This window comes from Narcine bancroftii, chromosome 8 (genome assembly GCF_036971445.1).
Source record: "Narcine bancroftii isolate sNarBan1 chromosome 8, sNarBan1.hap1, whole genome shotgun sequence".
Taxonomy (NCBI): Eukaryota; Metazoa; Chordata; class Chondrichthyes; order Torpediniformes; family Narcinidae; genus Narcine; species Narcine bancroftii.
In genome coordinates this window covers 10917388-10940549 of record NC_091476.1, presented here as the reverse complement: position 1 = coordinate 10940549, position 23162 = coordinate 10917388, and the positions used below count along the sequence as shown (strand labels likewise).

At 41.3% G+C, this 23162-nt stretch overlaps 1 protein-coding gene across 4 annotated transcripts in view; it reads right to left on the bottom strand.

Annotated features, from left to right (window-relative positions):
• lnx2b (ligand of numb-protein X 2b) overlaps positions 1-22820 on the bottom strand; it is a 60703-nt gene extending 37883 nt beyond the window's left edge. Inside the window, exons 1-2 of one of the 4 annotated variants that reach the window (XM_069892890.1) lie at positions 22724-22820; positions 5120-5595 (exon numbers count right to left, since the gene is read on the bottom strand). In XM_069892890.1, the coding sequence (XP_069748991.1) occupies positions 5120-5508 (389 nt within the window). In that variant the 5' untranslated portion in view covers positions 5509-5595; positions 22724-22820. Of the gene's footprint in view, positions 1-3910; positions 3976-5119; positions 5596-22264; positions 22518-22723 lie in introns of those variants that run through there. The other 3 variants (XM_069892891.1, XM_069892889.1, XM_069892892.1) reach the window with 3 other exon arrangements.
• Positions 22821-23162: the final 342 nt, after the last annotated feature.

Genomic DNA, 23162 nt, shown 5'->3' with positions numbered 1-23162 from the left:
CATCGTCAGCCCGCCACCCAAGCGCGATTTTTAAAGCGAAGAAACACGATGCTGGAGAAACTCAGTGGGTCAATAGAGTAAAAACACACAACGCAAGACCCATCTGCAAACACTGCGCATCCACTTCCCAGCGGCGCTACGAACCACTCGCCCCACTTCCCTCAGCTCCGGAAGCCAGTTCCCGTCTCTGCTCTCCATAAAAGGAATGTAGGATCCGCATTATAGGGTCATCACCATAAAATAAAACGACCCGGCTTTAATATGGGGTTTCACCATAACAAGGCCTATAGAGACTGCCTGACTAGCTATACACCTTAATGTCACAGATAGATTCCAACCATTAATGGGTAAAGTGGAGAGCTAAGAGGGCCCTATGAAATGCAGGAAGGTTGGATTGATCCTATAGGTTGGTACTGGGAGAAAGACACACTCTAGCTGGGATGAACTCCAAATCCATTTCATCCATAGGAATGGGACAATATAGGGGAGAAGGCAGCTGGGGAAACTACATGATGGAGATCTTCACATTATATGTTTCAACTTCCATGGTAGACAAATGCATTGCTGTAGGTGCTGTAGACTATGAAGTGTGTATCATGGTTCCAGTTGAGCAGCTTAATCAACACATCACACTGGTAAACAATTCCCTCCCCCCCCCCACCCAAAAGGTTTGCTTCCTGAAAAATTAATGGGGATTAGGATTGCCAACTTCAAACTGAACACAAAGACCATTTCAGATTTGCTGTAGCACATAGGAAGTTAGAGAAAGATTAACTGAATTTTTAATTGAATGTAGCAAGTTTAAACGCATAATGATATTGACAGATTGCGTTGATCTAAAAATGTTTTCCCACTGATTTTTGTACTCAGCATCAGAAATCTCTTGTGTCAGTGTTAAGCAATAGTCGGCCAGTATTGATGGATTCCAGTTGCCCTGTCCTGGTGAAACCTTTCTCCATGTTCATCACTGACTGCACCAAGATGGGCAGGGAAGACGTCCAAGTGTATATGCAGAAAATGAATTTTCAATGACATGCTGCATTTCATGGTTTTGTAGCATGAAGGGACAGAACAGGAAATCACTATGACAGAATATGACAGGGAATCAAACATATCTAAAAAAACAATACATTATAGGAAAATGTTAAGGTGATTTTCATGATCAACAGCCCAAAATCCATAAAATACACCCCAAAGTGGTTCAGGAAGCAAAATCTTCATTGTCCAGTGTTAATAATGAGATAATAATCCACCAATTAAACTCTGCCCAAGTTCACAAGGAGGCACGAGCTGACAGCATCCCATTCAGCACATCTTTGCATTCCATGTGCCAATGTTCAAATCCTCCCATTGTTGGCCCATAAATGGACTTGACCAAGGTCATTGGAACCCCAAATTGCAGCCATGAACTTAAATAACATAACTCATCAAAATCCTGATGACATTTGTTTGGTCAAAGTTACTGGGTGTACCAAAGTTTGCACCACATTTCAGAGGTTAAAGGCATTAAAATAGAAGAAGCAAGAAAGAGGGGACAGTATGGCCCACATTTTAAAAGGAACATAATGAACTTTTCTAAAACAAACATGCAATTGGTCAAGCATCAACTTAATACAGCCAATATAAATATCACTCATTGGATAGTCAGTTATATAGCATGGAAACTGGCCCTTCAGCCCATCTTGTCAATGCCAACCAAATTATCCACCCAAGGTCCTCCCATTTACCTGGCTTTGCCTCATATGCTTTCAACCTTTTGTATTCATTTATCACTGTGTGAGGTGCACCATGCTCATTGTGAGGAACCCATCTGGTACATTTCTGTTCCAAACAGACCAAGACTGGAAATTCTTTCTCATGTCTATTCTTAGTTAAGTTACAGCATCCTTGGCTTGCAGAACATTGCCCACCATCCTGCTATAAGAATACATTCACCAGTTTCTTGCGTTCATTGTTACTTACTATAGAATATTGAATTTTCCCATGGTAAAGCTTCCAACCTCACACACCATAAGAATGTAAATAAGAGCAGGCTACTTGGTCTGTCAAACCTGCCCTGCCATTGTCGAGTTGACCATGGACTTTGCTCCACCTACCCGCCTTTTCCCCAATAATCTTCCATTCGCCCACAATGCAAAAAACACCTATCCAACTCTGCCTTAAATATATTTAATAAGGCAGAGAATACCACAGATACATTACTCTGAGAGAAACAGTTCTTCCTCATCTCTCCGAAATCTACTCTCCCCAAATCTTCAGGTTATGTTCCCTAGTTCTAGTCTCACCCAACAGTGAAAACCACTTTCCTGCTTCTATCTTAACTATTCCTTATAATTTCATGTTTCTATAAAGACCTCATTCTTCTCAACTCCAACAAGTATACTCCCAGGTGACATGATCTCTCCTCCTCGGCTAACCCCCCTCATATCGAGATCCAACCTGATGATCCTCCTCTGAACCATCTCCAAACCAGTATATTCTTTCTCAAGTAATAGGAAGATCAGAACCACACAGAGTACTTCAGATCTGCAGCCTCTCTGGCTTTTCTTGAGTAACCAGCCCTCTATCCATGCTAATGCATTATTCCCAACACTATGCATCCCTATCTTACACAAGTATTTATGGTGCACCTTATCAAATGGCTTCTGGAGATCCAAGTACACATCCATCTTTTCCCATCTAACCACTGCTCTTGCTACATCCTCAAAAAAAAAACTCCACTAAAGTTATTAAACATGACTTACCTTTCCAAATCCTTGCTACCACAATTACTATTCTAACGTCTTTGAGGAATTTCCCGACTACAGTCATGAAGCTGACTGGCCTATAGTTATCTGCCTTTGTCACCAGTCCTCAGTCAAATCATGGTAAGTACCATGAGGGATGTTTGGCAGCATTGTGACAAGTTTAGAAACAATTGCTTGTTCTTTTCAAAAGAAACTTATGGTTATGGGGTAGTGAATAAAAGCAGTGATCACTCATCATGATATACGCTGTCTATGTGTTGACTCAGAAGATGGAAAGCACAAATCAGTTTGCCTTTCTTAAAAGCTTTGCATTGCGTGTCTCTCACTTCCCAGAGTCCTCTGTTTATGCTTTATGGCCAATGGATTACTTTGTGAGGTTGTCAATGTAGACTATTGTAAGCGTAACAAATATAACATTGAGATAATGACCATTAAAGGTATTTTGGTTTGATTTATTTATTCATTCATTTATGAAACTTGGACATATTTGACAAGGTTAATGTCCAGATACAACTGTCCCTTGAACTAGAAGATCATCTGAATCAACCACATGGTGCATTTGGAGTCACCTACAAGTCAAACTGGATGGAATGGCCGATTTCTTCCCTCAAAGACATTTGGGGTCCAGATGGGTTTTTAAAAATCACAATATAGTTGTCACTGTTTCATATATTAGCGCTGGGCCTCAAACTACTGTCTCAGAAACAATGGTTCAGGCCACTGGAAACATCAAGCAAAGGAGAAAGGTCTAGCCAAGGATAAGAAGTTTTGATAAAGGAGAGAAAGAGGGAAGAAACAGTACTGGGTGTACCAAAGGGCAGGTGGAAGAGCATCTCAGGACAAGTGGATGATGCATTAAAAAAGAGGCTGGGGCAAGGCGAGAGGATCGGCACGAGTCCTGCAGCCCTAAGACTTAGCTGCAGAGGTTGGGTGACAGTGATTTTCAGACCACACAGTGATCAAGGATGGAAATGTGCTCATTTGAATTTACACAGCCATATAGACCACGCTGCACAAAAACACCATCAAAATCCAGAAGTGCCATGACAAGCTGTTGGAATGTGGAACGCACTGCTACGTGGTGTGGGAGAGTCGCAGTCATAAGGGAACAGAAACAATACGCTTTGCAGGGTAGTTGGAAGGAGAAAAATAATGGCACTAACTTGAATGGCCAAATTCCATGGATGTTACCTTCCACAAGGTAAAGCATCATCACCCTCAACTCTGGTGCTACAGAGTAAATCAATGGTTAACATAACATGTACAGTAACAAAATGTTATATGAATATGACAATGAGAATGTGAAATTACATTGTTTTCCTTTGTATATATTGTTATTGCGAATAAGGTAATTTTTGAATTAAATAATCTCCGTTAAAAAGGCCTCATCTCAGTGGGGCTTCCTTCACCTTTCCATTGCACTGGGTAGATCTCGTGTAGAATGTTATCAAAACTCTTTCACAGTGGTCTTGGAAGAAAGATTCAGCAAACTTATAATTTAACCCCGTTAAGACCCAGTGCAAGGGCAGACTATTTATAGTTGGCTTGTATTCCCTTTTACCATGAGAGCCAATGCTTTCATAGACAAGGCTTCCACCCACTAATGACGCACAACTCAAAAGGAAATTTCAAAATATAACAATTCATAATCATGATAAAGGAGAGAAAGAGGGAAGAAACAGTACTGGGTGTACCAAATACAAGCAAAAAAAATTGAATAGGAAAATATTGGGTTCCAAGTCTACCATCATTCTTTCAGTAACTCAGTCAATTGCTAGGTTCAAGATATTAAGTTTTGACAGCACAATTGACCACAAGGTTTACTGCTGTCCCAAGGAATTTTTCACCTGGCAGCTACTTGTGAGTGCTCCAGTAGCAATCAAGAGCAAGAATTTTGATTAATGCTTCTTTTCACCAGGTTTTAAAAACGAAATAAACAAAAAAATGCTTCTTTTCTTCCTGGTTCAGTCGGTTGGGAGACTATAGCGCATCCCTGGCTGAGATTGGTTAAATTAATGAAGGCCAAATACACTAAGTCAATTGGGACGGCCTTGTGTGGAAAGAGATGCAAACTTTTAACTTGGAAAATCCCACACGTCACTTCATGATGGATGGCAAGGCAAAATTAAATGTTTTTGTGGCCAGGATTTTGTTTTTAATCAGAAGGTCTAATTGTGTTTAATGTCAATGTCGTGAATATGAGCAGACAGACATCAATGTGTTTGTTCTTCCGAGACCGGACTACTTTTTTCTCCCCCTAAAAGAATCTAAGGAGTGAAACATGAAAGTCGCCAAAGGGCTAATCTGCTGCATACATTTCCCCTCTAGGCCATAATCAAACACCAATTCAAAGTGAACCACACAAAACTCACCTATTCTGGAGATGAGGGTCGAGCTCACAGCGCTGCATAACCTTATCGCAATCCAGTTGAAAGGGGCAATGAACAACCAATTTATCAAGGAGATTCCGCACCAGAAGGCTAGATTTCCGACAGTGCTGGAAGTGAAGCTTCTTGCGATCCATGGGACAGAAATCCTGCTCTTGTAGGAAATTCTCAAGGCATTTGAAACAAAAGGTATGACCACAGGGGGTATCCAGAGGCTGCAGAAGTGGCTGGAGGCAAATGTGACAAACCAATTCATCGTCCACGTCATTCTGATAATCGTACAGGTGGTTCTCCAAGACCATGTGAGTCTGACCACATTCGTGACATAATTCATTCACAGTGGAGTTTGTATCTTCAATGATGGGGTCACTCATGATACAGTAATGCGTAATACCAAGAGCTCTTTGGCGCCTCACACTTCCCTTCCTTGAATGGTTTATGCCAACCAGAACCCAATTTTACTGCAGAAGAGAGTAAAATTTAAAAAAAATCCATTAATCAAACCAGTATTCACTAACAGCATCATTAATAATAGAGAAACAAAATCTTGAGGGACCCAAATAATTGTTGGAGACTCTCAGCAGGTCAGGAAGAAATGGTCAGTTAACACTTTGACTCAAAACACTAACAGGACTCATTGCCATCATATTTAGCACAGCACTCTTTAGTTTTGTCACAACACAGAGGTCAGAGGTGTATTGTACAGGAGGGCATTCAACCCATCAGATGTGTCAGCTCCTTGAGAGGGCACTGATGAACTGCATTCCCTGTCCTTTTCCCAAAACCCTCATTTTATTTCTCTTTTCATGGGTTCATTTAAATTTCTATCAAAATCTACTTCCACAACATTGAGTGGATTCAGTAGCCAAAAAAAGTTTACTTGTTCATTGAAAGGAAAATCCCTCCTTTTCCCATTTTGCTTGCCAATTGTCCAAAATGTATGCCCTCCAGTTACTGCCCTAATTGGCATGAGGTATAGTACTGAAGATAGTAATAATGTAGGTAATCGGAATTTATTTTGATCTACCTATAGAGTGGTCAAACCAAATCAGTAATCATGTCAGGTAAATCCTTGTCTTGTGCCTGACTCAGTTTTTGCTTTGAGGACTTGCAACTTAAGGCTCCATCTTGTGAACTGACAGTTCTAGATTGGGTCCTGTCAAAGGGGAAGAGGTAAACTAATAATCTTGTGGAGTACGGAAGACTAAACATCATAGAATTCTTCATTAAGGAAGAAAGTGGAATTGTTTAATCTAAAACTAGGGTTCAATATTCAGGCAAAAGAAACTACAAATTAAAACAAGGAGTGAATTGGTTGTTATAGATTCAAAAAGCATATCCATAAACAATGAGTAATGTTTAAGGAATGTTTGTAAAGATTCCAACATATATACTTTCCTTTCTGATTGTGCAAAAACACAAAGAAAAACTCTACCATCGATAGGAGTGAAGGACAATATTGTACACAAAGAGAAGTAATTTTTTTTCCCCCTTTGGACCAGATGCTGAGGGGAGATCTGATAAAGTTGACAAAATTATGAGGCATTGAGAGTGTAGACAGTCAGAAGTTTTTTTTTAGGATTAAAAATTGATTGAGGAAGGAAAATTGAGTTTGAGAGTTAAACTACAAAGGAACATGTAAAAGGAAAAATCATTAGTAAAGACAAATAGCAAGCTGTCAATCAAAAACAGTGAATTCCAACAGGAACAAAACTACAAGAGCAATTAAACATTACTTTGGTTCAGGCTTCAAGAGGATACTAATAACTCCCCAGAAATGTTTGGGATCCAAGAAACTAATGAGGAAAAAATATAGGAAAGCAAGAAAATTGGTAATAGTCATCAAAAGTGTGGAGAATGTAATGATATGGAAAGCCAAGGACCTGATCATCTGCATTCCAGTACCAAAAGTTAGGAAAATAATGGGCACATTTTGAAATTCAATAGAAATTTTCAGAATGGCACCCAAAAAATGGAGGGGGTCAAATGTAACACCATATTTTTTAAATGTTTGGGCCTTGCTCTTCACAATGTGTATCAATGATTTGGACAAGGAAACCAAATGCAATATTTCTAAATGTTCTGAAGAATAGAAACAGGGATAGAGTTGAGAATTGTGGGGTATGGTGGGGGGGGGGCGGGGTGGAGGGTGGTGGAGAGAGGAAGCAAAGAGGTTTCAAGGCAATTTATACATTTAATGAGTGGACATATTACAATGTGGATGCTTTGGTAGAAAAAGAACAAAAGGTGAGACCTACAATTTAAAAGGTAGTAGATTGGGACAAGTTAATGGATCCAAGTATTCCTGTACTATACCAATCATACAGCAGACATTCAAATGCAGCAAGTCGATAAGAATGCAAATACTGTAATGGAGTTAATTCTGGAAGTTTTTGTAAACCCAACCAAGGTTGTCTCGCCACAATTATAAGAGCTTTGACGATACCAGACTTCAAGCATTGTTTGTGATCTTGGCCTCCTTCATTCTTCTTGCAGAGAGTGTATCAAAGGTTCAATGCACTGATCTCTGGGGTGGAAGGACCGTCATATGAGGAGAGATTTGGTCAGCGAGCCTGTATTCACTTGGGGACATCTCATCAAAACAAAATTCTGACAGGCTTTATATACAACCCACTACTGTGGTATTGTCAGCATATTTGTAGATGGTGTTATTGTACTGAACTACACAGTCAAAGATTTATCCCTGCACCTTCTGGTTCTGAAGGAAGCTTTGTATACAACAAAAACCATGCTCTAGTTTATCCAAATAAATTAGCCACAGTTATTAATAGTTTGGATAAATTAAACATTTTATTTGTTTGCATATTGACAGCTCTGGCAAGCTCAGTATTTATTGTCCATTTCCTGCTAAATGATTCCCACGACCAGTTCAGATAGCCACCGGCTATTAAACATGCAAGTGGTCTGGAGTCTTGTACAAATCATACAAAGATGGTAGACATTCTTCCCAGAAGGATGTTAACCAGATGGATTTCAACAAGTTCCAGTACAGGTTATGGATCTAGATTATTACTTAAATGATCAATTTAAGTTTACAGCCACCAATAATGACTGGATCAATGGTCTGGATTGCCAAACCCTGCAGAAAGCCAAGTCATTTGATTCAAATGCAAACAAGTACACCTTGCAGGCATCATAAGAATGAATGAGGCTTGTTGACAAATTTGAGATTGGTCAGAACAGTTTTCAGGCAAGTGATGAAGTTTAAAAATAAAATCAAAATAGTACACAATTATCAGAGTCCTTAATTATATAACACATCAGGATCCAACCCAGAAGGAGCACCACAAATTCAGCTACCAGGGCTCATTCCCAAAATGTCTGGCAACGCAACCCACCCCAACCTCTTGAGGCCATTTCAAATGGCTATCAATAGGATCATCTGTCCTGGAGTATAGAGAGTACAAGAACATCATGTAACTAGCCACTAAAACAAGTTTGAATATTCAAAATAATTGAGCCTTTAAAAAAAAGCCTGCAAGGAATCTATTAGAACAGTCAGTAGATCCTGTAAATCAGGAAAGCTTTCAGTCCAATACACAATCTGTATGAAGTCAAATGTAAATACATCAAAAGTAAGCAGAAATATGCACGGAAGCCTGAATCTTGTACAGGGATCTAGGAATTAGCATACGAGGGTGTGGAAAAGCTTGATGGAGCAGGAATTTGTCAGATGAGAAAAAGGTCAAAACTCAGTTCAATAAATACAGAAAAATGCAATTGATTAAGTCAATAAGAAATGGTTACTCATTTAAATAGGTCATGAGTTTAAATTGATACTTGCTACTTTGATCCATTTTATTCTCAAACAGAATAAAACCTGCAGCAGTTCAAATGAATCAAGGATTTGAAATTAGCTTTTGGATTTCATTTTAATCATCTATTTGATGCTGAAAAAGTTGTTCTTTTTAAAACCATTGTGTTCTCTGCTTTAATTCCTTCATAAAAATTGGATTTCTGAATTAATTTTAACAGGATTAAATTGCACAGCCCTGGTTATTTCACATTTAAGTCACAAAATTACCAACTCTATCGACTTGGGTTAATTCAATGCACCGGTAAATTATTATTTTTTCCCCAAACTTAAAAAATTTGGAAACTCCTCACTTTTTCCTCTCTTCGTCGTACAACCTACACAGTTTTATTTCCAAGGCTGGCATCACTATCCCTCCTCTACCTTACCCATCTCTTGCTCTTTTCAACCTGATTTTATACCACAGGCCAAAGTCCTTGATACTACATCTCTTAATTTGCTTCCATAGCCAAATGGATCCCATGCCTTTCCATGTTACCTTCTCAAAAACAAACCTGAAAATTCGTTGACCTGATCTTCCCATTTTTGAGCAAGCCTGCAGTGGACTCATTAGATGGACCAAAATTCCCTCCTTAAATGTTTACTGCACCTCATCAAATAAGAATTTGATTGCACCTCTGGGAATAAAGAAGACAGGTACTTGGCTTTTCAACTCGGTATTAGTACCTCGTGCCTTGCCAATAACAGTCTTGCCTGCGATTAGTGATAATAAAACTCCTCTTTGCCTAAACTTGGTTGGAAATGTGTAAAACAATCCAAGAGTTTTAATCACTGTTAAAACTCATTACAAACTTCCAGAAATATGCTGTTATAAAACTGTTGATTCTGTGCCCAAAACAGATCTTTCATGTGTTATCAAGTCAGAACTGTTAGAAATTACAGAATGCTGGAGGTCAATGCATCCAATAAAAAGATTTTCGGCATTGTACATGACAATAGCCCTTCTGATCGCTGTGCCAGTGTAATATGCTTCCACAGGGTAGACGTTTCCTACAGGAAGCATTAATTTTAGCTCCTGGGCTCTAACTATGATTAGCCTGGACGTGAGTAAATGTTCTAAAATTAATCACAATCCCTGGACTATCAAGCCTGTGGGGGGGGGGGGGGGGGGGGGAAAGTTAAGTTTTCAGTTCCAGAGATTTATCAAATTACTTTTCTAGAGACGCATTTTATCAGTAAAATAGATGGAAGCAACTCCAATCACAACATGAGCAACAACCAAAAGGTTTATCAGCAAGCCACTTCTGAAATGATTACAATCCCCTGAGCTAGACTGCTCTCAGCACACATGCCCTTTCTGCAGAGAGGAGGAAAAAAATTGGATGCAAAGAAGATTACATGGCAGATTACACAGAACTGTACAAACAAACCAGCTTCAAGATCAAACTGAATGCATGCACGCTGCTGAACCAAAGTCAGCTTTGGGTGAAATCCAGCTGACACGATAGGTGTGCCAATTTGCTGGAGCTACTAATTAACCAGCCTTTGAAAATTCTTTGCCCACATTGGACTGCAAAATTGTTCTGGAAAACACACATTTCAACATTTATCCAGTCAATGTAGATTTTGGAAAGAGACATTTCTGTATTTTTATCAAAACTAGCCATACCCAAGGGTACCTCTGTGGGGACAATATCATTAACAAATGTAGAAGATGACAATCCCATTCTGCACAAGACTGTTCTCTTTGAACTTTATTCCACCACATCCACAGAAATAATTCTAATGGTATAATTATTAAGTGCAGTGCACCCAAGTGCCAGAGAAACTCAGGCCATGCAGCATCCATAGAAAGCAAATGGCAGTTGATACTTTGCACCTGAGCCCTTCACACCTGATATAGGCCTCAGGCCTGAAATATCGTCTGCTTTTTGCTTTCTATGAATGCTGCATGAAGAGTTTCTCCAGCACTTGTTCCCTGTACTAGACCTCAGCATCTGCAGATGACTTGTTTACCCCTGTATAATTATTCAATGTACTCTTTTCCTGGTAGTGTTATAAAGATTCGACAGTGACAAATATGTGCCATTGTGCATCATAACCAACTTAATTCACCATTTAATTTGGGTTTTTTTTACATTTTCTGTACGGAAACAGGACATCATTGTAAAAAACATGCAAATCCAATTTCACTAAATTTGTCCTGCCTTTGAAATCATACCAATTGTGCCATGAATCCTCGAGGGCAAAAGATCAATTACACAGACCAATCATAAGATGTAGGAAACATTCAATACAGACTTGAACATTTAAGCCCAATGGTCCCAGAATTGCACCCTTCAAATAATGTTAGTTTTGAAGTCTACCCGTCACAGTGGTTCCTGAAACTGTTTCTAGATAACAAAAGGGACCAAAAAAGTGTGAAAGACTTCGCATCACATTTCTCAAAATATTTTGTACAATGAATCAACTGCTGGAGCTCATTTGTCATCTTGCTGAAGAAAAGAAAGAAAATTGGCAAGAGCGAGAGAAGATGTAGTGTTTGTACGCTCGTGAAAACTGATATGGCATTTTACATATTTGTTTTCCCCTGGACATCCCATTGTGTTTAATCGAGCAGCCACTGTAGTTGCAGCCAATTTGGACTCTGCAAGCTCCTGCAAATAGTTCAGTAATGACCGCAGAATCTGTTGTAGTGATATTCATGGCAGTGAAATAAAGTGGCAAGGACCAGCTGGTCTTCTCACAGGAATGCATAAAATGGGATAATTTTGCATGGTTAACAAGGAACCTAATCGCTCAGGTAACTGTTATGGTCATTCATTTGAATGATTATACTGAATGCACAAACTATCTGTAACTCTTGCATCTGGATGATGACCTTCGTGTGTACTCATATTCCTAAATAAATAAGCATAACGAGCAGCGTCAGGACTGCTCAGTGCTTCCAAGGATTTTCCACTGAAACAACGCCAGAGTGATAATGTTAGGAATCACAGCAGCCAGTAAGTGCAGATAAAACAATTAATCCACTTCAGTGATACCAATTGACTAAAGCCCCTTTCACACTTGCATCCCAGTAAATCAGCTGTTCAGTGTCCCAGGATAGGAATGGGGGTTTGGCCTTTCATACTTGACCACTCCTAACCAGGACACTGAACATTTTCACACTTGCAAGGGTTTATCCCTGGCATTTGGTCTGTTCTACCTTTAATAGGTCATTGCCCGTTTCACACTTGCCTGATCTCAACACTAGTATCTGCAGATGCCAGGGATTGTACTACGGGTCGAGGCCAGCGTTGAGCAGATTTTGCTTTCACACTTGCTGCTTTAAAGGCCAATTGGCATTCGATTCATGGGATCACTGGCAAGTGCGATAGGGGCTCAAGTCATTGCTGGAATGTGGGATATATGGTCATTAATGGACACCCAGCTAGACCCAACAGGTTGATTGGTTTTCGCAATACTGGTCGAGAGATAAAGGCCGCCCTCAATGCGCAGTCGCACGTTCTTCTTTGAAAAAGTATAATGGCATTTATGTCTACTTGAGATAATTTTGTGTGGGGACGGGGTGGTGGTCACTAATCAGGACAGCAGGATGCCGATCTAAGTTGAGAGGTGGAACCACTTAAGTATAAAACTCCTGGACGTTCCAAGTTCTTCAAGACACTCATCCCAGCTACAGAAAACTAGAATTAGTTGATATCCCTCAAGAAGACTGGAGCATTGTATGTATGTATGGGAATGGGGTGCACTACGTCTGATCTAATACACAGAGCACATGGTGCATGGAGGAAAGGAGACAGGATTCATGCAGATTCAATGCAATTGATACATAAAGCATTCTGGGCTAAACTTGGCAACATGTAATTCATTTCCAACATAGGGAGAAGGATTTTTATTGATTTTCTCAGCCAGAGAAACTTCTTCAGGTCTTGATTATTTTTATTTGTGCAAACTCCATTTATGCCAGTTTTGTTGAAAATCTGAGAGATTAATAGAATTCAGGAAATGTAATTGATAAGTTCATTAAATAGAAAATGTACAATTCATTCCACTCAAATTTCAAGACCTGAAAAGTAAAATTGAAACCCCAAATAAAATACTGCTTTTGATTTTTGTTTCAGTCAGCTGAAAATTACTTTTCCCCCCTCAATGTGAGGTTTATTTACTTCTATCTCCTGGGTTCCCCTCTCTATTCTACTTCCAAAAGGCTACTAGTTACACCACACAAATGGAACATTAGGGGGAACTTCTTCACTCAAGAGTGGTGGGAGTTTGGAACAAGTTGCCATCTGACGTAAATGCAGGCTCACTCTTAAGTTTTAAAAATAAATTGGATAGATACATGAATGGGAGAGGTCTGGAGGATTACAGAATGAGTGCAGGTCAATGGTGTTCAAGTCAAGCTCCTGTCACTAGTGGAATGATGTTTTGGCACAGACTTGAAGGGCGAAATGGCCCATTTTCTGTGCTTTAGTTTTCTATGGCATGGAGCTTTATCATAGTCCATGTTTTATTTACTTGGACTTTTGACCAAGTTCACATTCTGTTACTCTTGCAGTTTGTTCACTTGGGCCATTCTTCTATTTATCTGTGGCACATGGTAACATTAACTCTCAGTCAGGGCAAGGTAATGTGACTTAATCTTGATCCTCTGGTTCCAGATTTCAAATTAGAAATCTTTCACCATTTAGAAAAGTGTTCATACACTACATATCACACTGTATAATGTGACAAATAAACATTATTAAAGCAGCATTTTGACAGCTACATTCTTTATACACTACTTAGATATACAATTTAAAGTTGGATGGCTTGAGTTTTCAGATCACCATCTACTGCTGTTTATTGATTGTAAATAATCTCCACAACAGTAATGTGTGGTGTAACGAGCAGCTTTTTGGAAGTAGAATAGAGAGGGGAACCCAGGAGATAGAAGTAACAATTATCCTTCATGGAAAAGTTTTCACAAAAAACACCTTTGACCACAAGGCCCTCAAGCAGGGGTCAGCACAGAACACCCTGGACACACCAAGACAAGGGCTCAATGGACACTGTGGGGTGATTCCTGGATCAGACTGACCAGGTCATCTGGCGGAATGCCTCTTCGCCAGTGCTCACAAACACCAGGACTTGGCTTGATGGTGGTATGGGGAGCCCTCTTAGTCAGATCGTTCCTGTACAACCAAAACATCACCCACAACACATGTTGTCCCTGAGATGACTGGGGTGGAGTGCAGTTGCCCACCCACCTCTTTGCAGAATACAGATTCGCTCAGGGACCTTGTCATGGTTGGCCAGCAGCAAGACAGAGGACTCAGATTTACGGGCTGTTCCCAGGGACACAGACCGTGTCAGACATGCAGAACTCAGTGAAAGATGCCCTTTGGTTTGCCCGAAACCCATTGGCCTTTCAGCACATGGTGAAGGAATGCTGCCGACTGCCACACACAAGGCTGCTGGTACTGCCAATGCGAGGGTACTGTGGGGAAGGACCACAGATAAGAGTCCCTCCATACCAGACATTGAAGGCCTGAGACAGAGGGGAAGCCCCTGAGACAACAAAGGTGAATAACATCAAGAAGCCACAATGGTGGCAAAGGTGCTAATAGAAATTAATGTAACATGGTCCAGTGATGGAAATGTATAGATACGAAACTAAGGGTGGGAAGAGCCTTTGAATGGTTTTCCTTTTGTAAATAATTTATTGTGAATAAAGTCTTTGGTTTAAAAAAAAGTCTTATTCCCTTTCCTTACTTCTTCCAATCGACCTCTGGTCCCCTCATTTTTGTCCCTTCCCCAAAATCCCCCATCTCCCCATTTTATCCACCAACTTCCCACACAATTCACTCACTGGATCCCCTCCCCATCTGCTTTCATCTGCCCTTGATGCCTTCTTGAATTTCCCATTATCACCTTCCTTATCTAATTCCATCACTGGTGCTCCTCACCCTCCATCCTCTTGGGTTTCTTTTTCACTGGAACTTGTGTGATTTTTCCCATTCACACAGGAATGACCAAAACTCCAAATATCCATTAATCACACTGCGAGTTTAGACCGAATACCTGAAGTGCAGTATTTAAGGGGGCTGGACGTTCATTTCATTAGCCCATTGTTAACAGATTGCCAACAGTTCAGTTTTAGATGGCAGGCGATCTGTGAAAATAACTAGGGGTCGAGGAGGTAAAATGTTGGAACAGGAGTGAGTCCTTATTCCTGTTCTAATTGTATTTATTTATTTATTTGTTTGTTTTACACAGACTGTGTTCCAGGAAATTGGGAATACTGGAACACAGCAGATTTGCAAAAAACATAAATGTTACCACCTTCACTCTCCCCTCACTTGGCCCCCTCTACTTTTATCCTCTGTTTCCATCCATCGTCTACTCCCCATCCCCCATTCCCCACCCCCCCCCCCCCCTTCCTGCTCCCTCTCTGGCTCCTGCCCTCCGACAAACTACCAGCCCATCAATTCCTCCTTTTTTTGCTCTAAATTCCAGCATCTCCAGCCTTCTTTCTCCGTGGTGTTTATGACTTGTTCTTAAATTTAAAGATACAGTACAGGAGCAAGAAAGGGAACAGTGAGCAGGAGAGAGAAAGGCAGGCAAGTGATGGGCGAAAGCGGCTCCTTCTGGTCCACAATCCCATCCTGCCCAAATGCACCCAAGTGACCAATTGACCTACAAACCCTGTGCATCTTTAATATGTAGGAGGAAGCCGGAGCACCTCAAGGAAAGCCACATGGACATGCAAACCCACAGAAACAAACTCCTCACAGATAGCAATGATTCAATCCCAGGGTACAGGGTTACACTAATCACTACACTTAGGCATGAAGAATGATCCTTGAGCTGTTAATATCCCTGTGTTGTCTGCACTGTCTCCAATCCATAAGTCAATCCATCAGCAAGAATAAATATCAGCATTTCTGGTCAGAAAAAAAAAGCTTATGTTTTTTTTTTCTCCCAAGTACAATTTTGTGACTCCTGCAAGAAACTGGATCATCTTCATAAAGAGGCACAGTTAGCACAATGATTGGGACCAAGGTTCTAATCCATGCTCTCTGTAAGGAGTTTATGTGTTCTCCCTGTATCTGCATGGGATTCCCCCCCCCCCTTCACACCCCCATTCAAAAGCATTCTGGGGATGTAGGTCAATTGGGTAGCACAGGTTCGAGGTGCCAGAAGCACCTGTTACCATGTTGCATGACTAAATTTTTTTTTAATTTAAACTTTAAAAGGTAAAAGCTCGCCTTTACATTTACACTAGATCAAAACCACTTCAGCTGATGTGATTAATGACCTTGGAGCAGAGCTCGAGGGAGTTAGAGGGTGAATAGTAGGAGGCCAAACTTCTATCTCTCCTCAAAGGGTGCAGATCCATATGCCCTGACTAAGCCCTTTTGTATTTTACCAGACAAGTAACCGATAAAAGGGGAAACATCAAAGCAAACACAGTCCTGACTCATTTTATAATCAAAGCTGAGACAGTAAAAAGCCTCACTAAAATACTAGCTCAGAACACCAAACATGATATTTGGGATCTCCATCACTTGAATTCCGGATGACACAACAGTCCTCTAATCATTTTGGCTTTTTATGGTGAAATACCATATTAAAGCCCACTCAAGTTTTTTTTTAAAAAGGCAATTTTACCTTTTATGGTGACGACCTATAAAGCAGATCCCTTGGTGCCTTTACGCAGGGAGGAGTTGGGAACCGGCTTCCAAAGCTGAAGGAGGCAGGGCAAGTGGTGCAGTAGTGCCACCATGACCTCAAGCACACCCGCTGAGAAGAGAAAGCAGCCTCTGCTTGGAAATGGTGATCGGAGAGAGCAGGTAAGAGTGCTAGTGGAGATCTGTGCAAGCAGTCTTAAGCCTCAGGCAAATCTCCTGTGCAATGTCATAGCCTCTGTTAACCAAATATTTAAAAATTCACCCTCCTGGGCATCATCACAACGTCATCAACCCTCCCCTTTGTGGAGGAGGTGGAGTGACTTCACTGAACTCTAAGTGGATGGAAGCTGGAGCAAGTTCAAGCAGTCATTCCTCCATCAGACTTTCATGGAGGTAAATACAGCAAAGTAAAGATGGAGAATCTGGTGTCTTCACATTCACCTTTTTTTCCCCCCCCTTCTGTAAAAGGGCCTATTGTCAGCTGCACCTAGTTAATCTGCACTTTACTTGGTTACAACAGTTAAAACCTATCACTGGGTGGAGCTGTGCTGATAGAAATTGATTAGCAATACAGAATCTAAATGGAGATCAAAGAGCAACACTTGATTTGATGTACTGCAAACACTGAACACAGCTGTTGGTAATCCTGATAAATGATTCATTCTACTCCTTAAAAGTAAATTTGTGAAGGACTGAAACTAAAAATATTCTAGTTCCTGAGCCCCACCCTGCAACAAATAAAACTATTGCAAATAATTATTTTATACATGGTGAGGGTATAGTACATATTTTTCTAATACAAATTCAGGGAAATACTTCTTTTAAGGTACAATTTCCTTTTTTCTCTCAATTTAACTTCTTATTGGTCTACTTCCAATCCTTCTGCATTTTCCAAGTGATACAGCAATTCAAAAACAATCTCATGCTTACTTCGAGTAGGAATCACCACCTGGTGTCAGGAATTGGAAAAGTTGAATATTCTAGAACCAGAGAATATTACAGCACAGAAACAGGCCCCTTTAGCCCTTCTACCTGGTCCCACTGATCTGCACCCAGTCCATACTTCTCCCATCCATGCAGCTGTCCATATTCTTCTTAAAACATTAAAAGTGAGTCCGCATTCACCATTTCAGCTGCCAGCACATTTAAGTAAAAACCTTTTTTTTTTACACCTCACACTCATTTTTTTGTGTAGTCGGAAGGAGCAGTAGGAAGAAACCAAAACTTCAGGGAAGGGGGCCCATGAACTTCGAGCAGAGTCCTGGGGGCGGGGGAGCAGAGGTGAAAAAAGGTTGAGAATGGCTGCCCTCTGCAGCCACAGAATTAGTTCACGATATTGAAGAAATACATTCCTCACTGATGATGGACAATGACTAAATGGAATAAATTATGGGCTCAGGCCAAAGCGTTGGTTACTATAGAAGCTGAGTTTCTCCAGCACTCTTTTGAGTACTTCACTACAATCCCAACATCTGCAGACTTTCATGTTCAATCCAGTTTCATCGATTGGATTTACATTCCATGGAAAACAAAAAAATGATCCAAGTGAGATACATATGAGAGAAGGGATCAGGGGAGTAAAGGGTAGGGTCATCTGGATTGCAGGAAGTAGCAATTGGCTTTTTTTTTTTACACACACACACACACACACACACACACACACACACACACACACACACACAGAAACCCGAATTATTTTCTGAGAAAAATTAGCCTATTTACCACCAGTGTGTCCTGATGTGGTCATTTACCCAGGGGCACTTTTACTCAGGCTTCCTGTGTTGTAGAATTTGTCCGGTGGGGTGGGGAGACACATCACATTCATTAGGCCTGTTTCTTACAGAGTGGGTGCAGTCAATTTACACTGCAGCCGCTCCATAAAAATGCATAGGGATAGAAGAGGAAAAATTACAGGATGGAATTTGCATTAAAAATTCCATCTCGATATTTTTACACTGCCACCAGAGCAAAAATTTTCCGCTGTTCGGTGGCTGTGTCGAAGAGCCTACTGGCGTATGGCATCCAAATGAATGTCCGTCTTCCAATCGGACTGTGATCCAGGTAACTATGACATGCAACCCACACCTATCTGTGAATAATTGCATCTGATGGCTGCTTAATCACTTCAATGGGCCAAATTAGCACACATTTACAAAAGATCAGTCTGTTTTAACTTGGCATTGTGAATTATAAATTAGTAATCTAATTTCTGGGTACCCATTGAGAGCTTGTGAGCCGGTATTATGTTTAGGAGACCCTTATCTTTGAAAGCTCTGTCCTGTTAAATCTCAAGATTGGGAATTTAACAAGTAGTTTTCAACTTCAAGTTGTTTTGTCACCTTATCAGTTACATTTTAATACCAATGAACACTACTTCAGTTCTGCTAAACAAGTTGGTCCAGACTACAATAATTTCTTTAACCTTTGTGGATGAGCGAGCACTTCCTAAGAAGTTTGATTATAAGTGGCCTTTTTTCACTGCTATTATCAGGTTGTCTTATGAATTTGTAATGTATAGTAATTTTGCACCTTGTTCTGCACAATACGACTGCCTCAAAGCAACAAATTTCATGACACGCCTTGACAATAAACCTCATTCTGATGACACTGGGGTATGAAAATCCAAGGAAGGATTGATTCAAGCAGCTCTTTGTCGCACTAATTGGAAGGTATTTCCCAGAGCAGGTCAAAGGCCATTTGTAGGAAAACCAGTTTGGCCATATCCCCACTAATTACTTTCCTGCATGCACTCACTTGAGGCCAACCCCACAAACGTTTCCCCATTCTCCAGTTCATCAGATTCCACTGACTTTGCAGTCATTGGACCAGTGCCCTGATCCAATGATCCCTCTCAATCTCCATGAATTCACCCATAAAAGGACCTCATTCCCCCACCATGACCACAGAGTCATTCTCAATTCATTGCTCTGGACCATGTCCCGGACCTCATCCCCTACCATGACCATAGGGTCATTCTCTTCAATTCATTGCTCTGGACCCTGTCCCAATGGTTTTCCTTTCCATTTGCCATGCAGATGCAAAATTTAATCTGTGGCACGTACTTCAATGGGTTTTGAGTGCTAATGAACATCCAAGCTGCTGGAACTGATCAAAAAGAGTCATGATCCTGTTGCACCAATGAGTTTAAGCCTTTTGTTGATTTCCTTAAACCACGTTTTCCTACCAAGACCACTTGCTTGCCTCTTAAAGTTTGGAATACGACTCTCCATCTTTACTTTAATCATTAATGTGAACTAAACATAAAACTTACTAACCTGAAACATATGCCCTAATTTTATGGCCCTCTTGCGTGCATTTTGTAATCAATTTTTCAAAAAAGTCAAACATGATCCAACTTTTTACAAGAACTGGAAGTTCTCAGCAGGTCTGTCTGTTTATCTAGCAACACGAGTTAATGCTTCAGATTGATAAACTGGGAAAGAGACAACTGAAATTATATTAACGTTTCCAATTCTGATTAAAAATCTTGCTATGACAAAATATCTCTAAATATCCCCCCATTAATTGTGACTGTCAACAACAATGTGTCAAGCAGCAAGGTAAATAAATAAGGGATGTTGCTTTCCTGCATGCCTTCCAAGATGAGGGAAGTTATCCTACCACAAAAACTACCATAGTTTTCCTAGATTTAAATGACAGGGGACAGCCAGCTAATTAATTACTTCTCACAAAATTTTCCAAATGCATAGAAACCAATCCCATCCCCAGCAAGAGGCTCCAATTACATCATCTGCATGTCCAACAATGGACTCCCTGAACTCTATTCTGTTCTAGAGAAAAAGATTCAAGAGTGTTCTCAAAGCCTTGAAAAATATGACCAACTCCTGAGAATCCATCAGCCATGATTATTCAAGTTGCAGAAGCAAAACTCAGGTTGGCTTTGAGAAGACCACATACCCAAAGCAGAGAGAAACCCTGCCAGTATGTCAAAGGAGTGCACCACCTCTCAACTTACCTGCCTGCTCATCACTGAACATCTCCTTCCTCATTTTTCTATTGGAACATAAGAATTAGAAGCAGGAGTATTTGCTCAAATCTGCTTCACTTAATGGATCCTCTGATTGCAACCTCAACTCCATGGTCCTGCTTTTCCCCAGCAACCTTTCACCACCTCCTTCTGTCCCCACTAACGGTTGGTCCTCATCGGTTGCCTCAGAACTTCAGTGGAAGAAATTTGTCTTTGATTCCATGGCACTAAGTTAGCTCAAAACACTAATGCACCCACAGAAATTCAGAGCTGTGATTGATATATAAATCCAGTGGAGTATTACAAAGTCATGTAAAAACGGGCTTTGAATGACATGCCAAGCCTTTAAAATGTAGATTTGGAGATTATATAGATAATCTCCTGTAAATAATAATATCCATAAATTTTGGATCAGAATACCATGCATTAACCTCTTTTATCTGCTCAGCTCTCCTTGAAGTCCATAAATAGAATGGGTAAATAAATAAATAGATAAATAAATAGAAAAATAAGCAGGTAAATAAAACGACAAGTTGAATTGCCCAGATCCAATCCAAGTCAGTGTTTGGCATTTCCACACTTTTGAAAAACAGAAAATCCTTGTTTTAACATCCCTTACAAAACTTGTGTCAGCCTTTCCTGCTGCTTCATTCCATAACACAGAACAGTACTGACCCTTCAGCCCATAATGGTGTGCTGACCCAGACAAACTATTCCATTCTCACCCTTCTCTCCCTCATACCCATAATCGTCCATTTTTCTTAAATATCTAAGAGTCTGTTAAGTGTCCCTTTTGTGTCAACCTCCATTACCACCCCTGGCAATGTATTCCAGGGCACCCACCACTCACTGTTTAAAGTAACCACCTTGGCCTCACTTTAAACAGTCGGCCCATGAAAGTGCGACCTCGAAGATGCTCTTATCTTTCATCCTCTGATACCCCTCTCATCCTCATCTAGGAAGTCACTCCAAAGAGCTCACTAAATCTTTCTTCATCAAACAATATTCCGACAGTAAGCTGGTCACATGAACAAGCATTTCCAACATGAACCTCTTCCTTGGTGTCCAGAAGTGCAAATGGTTGGAGATTTCCATCCATCATAGAATTCATAACACTTGGGCATCAATCCAATCGCCAATGTGTACAATATAGTCCATTTTTTTGCAACAAAGACAAGGCAATCCCAAAGCGCTGAGACTTTGCCAGTTAGTATCGGGGCCAGAGAGCAGGGTTCAATCCTACCCTCGGCGTGCTGCCGATGTTGAGTTTGCATGTGCTCCCGTGATTTCTCCGCCCCCCCCCCCCCCCCTTAACTGCAATCCTTCCCCCGCCACAGAATGTAAACTGGGGGGGGGGCACGGACTGAGCGGGCCGAAGGGCAGAATCCCCACGGCTCCAAATGTCCCTTTTATCTGTGAGATTGAACTTGGATCTTTCACCGCTGTCGCTCGGGGTCCGCGCGTAATGGGACTTTTAAATCGAAAGTTTCAGTCATTTCTTGGCTTGGCCGTCGCGGCTTCTGGCCACCGACCTGGAAGGCTCCGAGTGCCCAGGACGAACCCCAGTCGCCGACTGGAACAAAAGAGCCTGGCGCAAGAGGAATCCAGGACAGCGAGGCAATGTGCCCGAAGGTGCAGACGAGCCTTCGCAGGGACGAACGCGCCTCACCTGGGCTTTGAAACCTTACCTGTGAGAGCCTTTCCGGAAAGTGGGAGGGAATTAACAAAGACCCAAGCAGCCCTCTTCACACCGAGCAGGAGCACGGAGAGCCTGGTTCTTTTGGCGAGCCACCGCTTTGCAGACCCCGAGCCCAGCAAAGCGGTGCCCCGAGTCGTGGGATCGCCGCGGGGCGTGCGCTCGCCTCTGCCCGGACAATCCACTTAGGAAGGGAGTGGAGGGGGCAATAATGGAAAGGAACTGACGTTGGGAGGCGGGCAGCGCAAACATTGAGACCTGCACGTCAGCCAGCTGCCCTGAGAGCTTTCTGCCTCCCTGATGTGCCTTTGGCGTCAATCACTTCGCTGTGAAATCCGAGCTGGTCTCCGCTTCCAAGCGTTTGCTGAGAGATCCTGAGATTTGCCCCTTGGCTGATCACATACAAACCAATCCCCCCCCTCCCCAAAAAAACCCCAGAAGAGGTTGACACCTGTAATTGGAGGTTCCCCAGTGAGTTGTCAGCAGAAATATTCGGGCCAACACCTCCAGAGGCTGAAGGGCTCGACATTTCCTTTATTCGAAAGGGGACGAACTCTCCAGACTGAAACTGAGTCAGTTGTCAGGTGTGGCTCCTGTTGGAAGGTGATGTCATTTCCAAACACCAACTGTTTTTAAAAAATATATATATATATATATATTCAGGTGTGGGACAAAAGGATGTCTGAGACGGGATTCAACATTTGTTCCAAAAGTACAATCTGAAAGTGCTCTGCAGGCTTGAAACTTGAACTTGGCCTTGCTCCATTGCTGCCGTCTGACCTGCTGGTTATTTCCTGCCCACGAACAATCAGGCTCAGAAAAGAAATGGCCAGAAACACTCAGCAGATCAGACAGCACCCGTGAAAAGAGAAATGGTTAAGATTTCACGT